The 5,737-nt window shown below is 44.3% G+C and overlaps 1 protein-coding gene across 1 annotated transcript in view; it reads right to left on the bottom strand.

Annotated features, from left to right (window-relative positions):
* The window catches only part of WWC1 (WW and C2 domain containing 1), a 189,512-nt gene that overhangs the window by 32,855 nt on the left and 150,920 nt on the right, over positions 1–5,737 (bottom strand). The window contains exon 16 of the mRNA XM_037740631.1: positions 733–885. Within this exon, the coding sequence (XP_037596559.1) occupies positions 733–885 (153 nt within the window). The remainder of the gene's footprint in view (positions 1–732; positions 886–5,737) is intronic.

Here is a 5,737-nt window from a genome sequence, read left to right as displayed (position 1 = left end):
AGGCTGGAGTGCAATGGTGCCATCTTGGCTCACTGCAACCTCTGCCTCCCAGGTTTAAGCAATTCTCCTGCCTCAGCCTCCCTAGTAACTAGGATTACAGACAACTGCCACCAAGCTCAGCTAATTTTTACAGTTTTAGTAGAGACAGGGTTTCACCATGTTGGCCAGGCTGGTCTCGAACTCCTGATCTTAGGTGATCTGCCTGCCTCAGCCTCCCAAAGTGCTGGGATTACAGGTATGAGGCACCAGGCCCATTCTCATAACAACTTTTTAAGGCTCTTATTAGACATTAAAAGATGGAGGTTCAGAGAAGGGATATGACTGACCTAGTCCACTGTCTTCCCATGACTTCCTGCTGCCTCTTATAAAAGCCTCCACGCTGGGCCTTGAACAAAGTAGGGGCTCAAGAAAGGTTAATCTTTTACCTTCCAGTTTTCTCCCTCCTTATCCATTTGGTTTGTAAAAAATCATGAATTAAGGTTTTCATCAGCCAAGTGGTATTAGGTAGAGCAAAGGACAGAAGGAGGAAGCACAGCTTTGGAAGCAAGTTCCGGAAGGGGAGCTGCCTGCCCCTTAGTGGAGATCTCTCCTTCCCTGTTCTATTCTCCTACTTCCTCCACTCCATTTTTCTCCTCTCGTGATGCCCAACCACCTCCAGTTCTGGGAGAGGCCTTCCCTTCCGACATCTAGGTGCTGCCTTGTGGGAGGGTGGTGTCCCTGGTCCCAGCTCACCGTGCTTGCAGGCCCTGGGGTGGGGGCCGTGGCTCCCACTGGCTTGGGCTCCCTGCTCTGTTTCTTCAAGTATTTGTAGCTGAGGAGGTTGTACCAGCGAGTCGACCTCTCCCCAGACCGGCAGACCTCCGCCAGGCTGATCTGGGCACCTCCCTGTTGGGAATGGAAACAAGGAGAGCATAAGCAGGGGGGGATCAGGTGTCAGGGGAATTTGTCCCCCAGGGATGGTATGGAAAAAATACCACTCCAGATGTGAGGGAGGCATCCTGGCAGGCAGAGAGGCCTAGTTGCTGACATTTCCAATAACTCACTTGTTCGTTCATTCATTCATTGGTTTAATCGTCTGCCAAATCTTTATTGAGGTCTCGAACTCCTGACCTCAGGTGATCTGCCTGCCTCAGCCACCCAAAGTGCTGGGATTACAGGTGTGAACCACCATGCCCGGTCAAGATCCTATGGTTTTTTTAATTCAAAAAACTCTGATAAAAAATCCTTTAGTTTACCATTTTTGCTGCTTTTAAGTGCACAGTTCTGTTAAGCGTTACACACATTGTTGTAAAAGAGATCTACTGAGCAGTCTCATCTTGCAAATCTAAAACTCTACACTTATTAAGCAACAACTTCCTTTATCCCCTTCTCTGCGACCCCAGTAACCACCAGCATATTTTTTGTTTCTATGAATTTGATGACTTTGGATACCTCATATAAGTCGAATCATACAGTATTTGTCTTTTTGTGACTGGCTTATTGAACTTAAGAATGTCCTCAAGGTCTATCTGCGTTGTAGCATGTATTGGAATTTTATTCCTTTTTGTTGTTGTTTTTTTGGAGATAGGGTCTCTCTTTGTTGCTCAGGCTGAAGTGCAGTGGTGTGATCATAGCTCACCGTAATCGCGAGCTCCTGGGCTAACAGATCCCCTTTTCTTTTTAAGGCTGAATAATATACCAGTGTAGCGTACCATGGGTATGCTACATTTTGCTTATCCTTTCATCTGTTGGTGGACATTTGGGTTATTCTACCTCTTCACTATTGTGAGTAGCGCTGCCGTGAAGATGGGTGTACAAGTAATTCTTTAAGAACCTGCTTTCAGGCCGGGCGCGGTGGCTCAAGCCTGTAATCCCAGCTACTCAGGAGGCTGAGGCAGGGGAATTGCCTGAACCCAGGAGGCGGAGGTTGCGGTGAGCCGAGATCGTGCCATTGCACTCCAGCCTGGGTAACAAGGGCGAAACTCCATCTCAAAAAAACATAAAAAACAAAACAAAACAAAAAAAACCAAAATCTGCTTGAATATATACCCGGAAGTGTGATTGCTGGGTCATATGGTAGTTACATTTTTAATTTTTTGTGGAACTACTATACTGTTTTTCTTAACACTTGTTAAAGGAAGTGCTTATAATCCCACCAACAATGCACATGAGTTCCAATTTCTCTCCATCTTCACCAACAGAGTAGTTGTTTTGTGTGGTTTGTTGCCATCATCCACATGGGTGTGAGGTGGTATCTCACTGTGGGTTTGATTTGCATTTCTCTGATAATTAGTGATGCTGAACATCTTTTCACATGCGTCTTGGCCATTTGTATATTAATTTTGGAGAAATGTCGATTCAAGTCCTTTGCCGATTTTTAAGTTGGTTTATTTGATTTTTTTGTTATTGAATACCCATTCTGTGTTAGTTACATTAAGCACTAGGTTCTGTGTTAGGTGCTGAGGATAATGATGGTCCCCACATGGTTCCACCTTCTGGGAGCCAATACTCTCCCAATGGACTCGGGAACTGAACAAGTAAAATTCCAAGTGAGGTAGAAAACGGCATATAATTTCCCTCCACTAAATTTGCAAAAGTTAAAAAAATTGACAACAGGTGCCATTGGTGAGATTATAGGGAAATAGGCCCTCTTTCACCTTGCTTGTGGGAATGTAAAATGACAGAAACCCTATAGAAGGAATTTAGTCATAACTAGCAAAAATATAAATGCATTTTACCCTTTGACCAAGTAATTCTCCTTGTAGCTATCTATCCCACAGTACACCTGCAGAAACCTGCACAAGTGCAAAATGACCCACAAACAAGAGTCTTCATTCTGACCTTCTTTGTAATCGTGAAGGATTTTAAACAACCCAAAGGTCCGGCCAACAGGGAACAGACTGAATGAACTATAATCCATCTATACAATGGAATATTATATAGCCATGTAAAAAAGAGGAAGATCTCTTTATACTGATGCAGAGAGATGGCCAGGCTATACTGTTAAGGGAAAAAATAGCATGGTACAGAAAAGAATATATAATATGCTACCTTTTGTGCAAGAAAGAGGGGGGGATAAGTATAGCTAGTCTATCTATATATTGCCTCATGTTTGAGGTGTGAGGGGGAGTGAACATGATCATATGTACACAAGAAATAATGGAAAGATGAAAAAGAAGCTAAGCAAAGTGGTCACCTATATAGGATAGGTGGTGGGACCGGGGTGGGGAAAGAGCAGGATTTCTCTTCAGTAAACCTTTCCGTAGAATTTTTCTTTGAATCATGCAAATATATCCCTTAAAATAAAAACAAACTATAACAAACTAACCTGACTGAATATAAGCTCACAGAGAAGGGAATTATTTCAATTGACTTAATATTTTTACTGTTTTGTTTTCCTTACATCCTTCCTAGAAATTACTACAAACTAATTAATCATTCCTCAGAGGCTTGTTTCAACATGTCCAAAAATGAGCCCTCGTCAGGTTTGGGAGGGTGGTCACCTCACTTTCCCTAACATACCAGTGTGGGTGGGTGGAAGGGGCTACCCAGACTCTGTGCCGATGGGTGGTACAAATACCAAATGCCAGTTTGCAAAGTGGACCTGTAGCCAAGTGTATTAATCTGTTCTCATGCTACTAATAAACATATATCTGAGACTGAGTGATTTATAAAAGAAAAAGGTTGAGTTGACTCAGTTCAGCATGGCTGGGGAAGCCTCAAGAAACTTATAATCATGGCAGAAGGGAAAGCAAACACATCCTTCTTCACGTGGCAGCAGCAAGGAGAAGTGCTGATCAAAAGTGGGAAAAGCCCCTTATAAAATCGTCAGATCTTGTGAGAATTCACTCATTATGAGAACAGCAGAATGGGGATAACCGTCCCCATGATTCAATTACCTCCCACCAGGTCCCTCCCACAACACATGGGAATTATGAGGGCTACACTTCAAGATGAGATTTGGGTGGGGACACAGCCAAACCAGATCACCAAGCAATGGCTCAGGAGGGTGCCTAGGACCAGGAGGGGGCTCTGCAGTCCACCTGGGATGCTTCCAATTCTTCCTTCCAACAGGATGCACGGGAACATGGCAGGGCTGTGGTAGGTCTGGGGCAGTGAAAGGTATTTCTGAAAGCACAGAGTTGAGTAGGGAGAGGAAGCAAGCACGATGATGACACCTCACTTGTTTAGCACCAGCTTCCTCATCTGGAAAACAGGGAAAATAACTCCTACCTACCGGCCTATTGGGAGGATCAGAGTGAATTAAATGCTTGTCACATTTCAGGCACGCAGAATAAAGGTACATATATACAAATGTTTGTCTATTGCTCATTTATTAATTCAGTAACAACTCCCTAAGCCCTTCGCAGACTCTGGAGCCACATAAGCATGTAAGACTTGATTCTTCCCCCAAAAGGCTCATGGTCTCCAGGGAGATAGACAGCTGTGTTGGCTATTACAGTGTAGAACATGCCAGGCCATGGTGAGGCACGAGGGGGAAGGACCAGGATCACAGCTTTGAGGTGTGGCACCTCCAGCAGATTATGATGAATTCTAATAAGATACATCATTTATCTGGGGCCGTCTCACAGGGTGAATATTGTCTACCTCGCTGTCCACCACCTCGAAGAGTCAACCTACATGAAAACCTAAACGAGAAAGGAAGGAATGGAACCTCCAGACACTGGTTTCAAGCCAATCAACTCATGAAACCAGATGCAATTTTGAGGGCATTTACGCATTCATTCATTCATTCATTTGTTCAACACACACAAATCTGCTGAGAAGTCTTATGTACCAGGCACTGTTCTGCGTGCTGCAGAGACAGCAGAATTGAAGGCGGATACATATTCCTGCCCCATGACCTTATATTCGAGTCTAGGGGAATCAGATAACAGCTCAATAGGTCAACTCCATACTGTGTTTCATCGAATCTAAGATGCTATCAATTTAAAAGCGTACCATTATTTTGTGCACTAAGAAAGAGAAATAGTTGCTAATTAAACTGCAACCTGTCATCTAGTACAAAGTACATCTTGATTTCAGAAATAAAATTTGAAGATAACACGTACCCTAGAATCTATGAAGTACAGTGAAATGTTAGGTGATAAAAGGTGCCGTAGAGAAAAATGCTACAGGGAAAGGGGCTAAGAGGGGCTAAGAGAGCAGAGAGCGTAATGGGATTTAAATAGCGGGGAAGGAGGCCCTCACTGAGAAGGCGACATTTGAGTAACGTCTGGAAAGCGGTGAGGGAGCAAGTCTTGCCCATGGACATCCGGGAGGAGAGAATGCCGGGCAGAGAACACAGCAAGTGTAAAGGTCTGGAGTGGAGGTGGGGGGGCCTATGTTGGTGTGATCAAGGAATGTGAGGCTGGAGGGGGAGTTTTGGGGAGAAAATCCCAGAGGTAAGAAGTGGTCAAATCCCAAGGGGCCTTGGGAGCCAGGCAAAGGACACAGGTGTTGACTCTAGGTGGAGACACACGGCATCGTGAGGTTTTAGCAGGAGAATGGCAGGCACTGATTTACATTTAAATAGGATTAGTCTGGCTACTCTGTTGAAAAAAGAGGAAGGGAAAAAGGTCAGAAGCTGAGAGACCAAGTAGAAGATGGCTGCCATCATCCAGGTAAGGGAAGACAGCGGCTTGGGTCTGGGGAGGTGGTGAGAAGTGGAACTTAGGGTTCTTTTATTTATTTATTTATTTATTTATTTATTTGAGACAGCGTTTCACTCTTGTTACCCAGGCTGGAGTGCAATGGC

The sequence above is a fragment of the Cebus imitator genome, unplaced genomic scaffold (genome assembly GCF_001604975.1).
Source record: "Cebus imitator isolate Cc_AM_T3 unplaced genomic scaffold, Cebus_imitator-1.0 Scaffold86, whole genome shotgun sequence".
Lineage (NCBI taxonomy): Eukaryota > Metazoa > Chordata > Mammalia > Primates > Cebidae > Cebus > Cebus imitator.
This window is presented reverse-complemented; position numbering and strand designations above follow the sequence as displayed.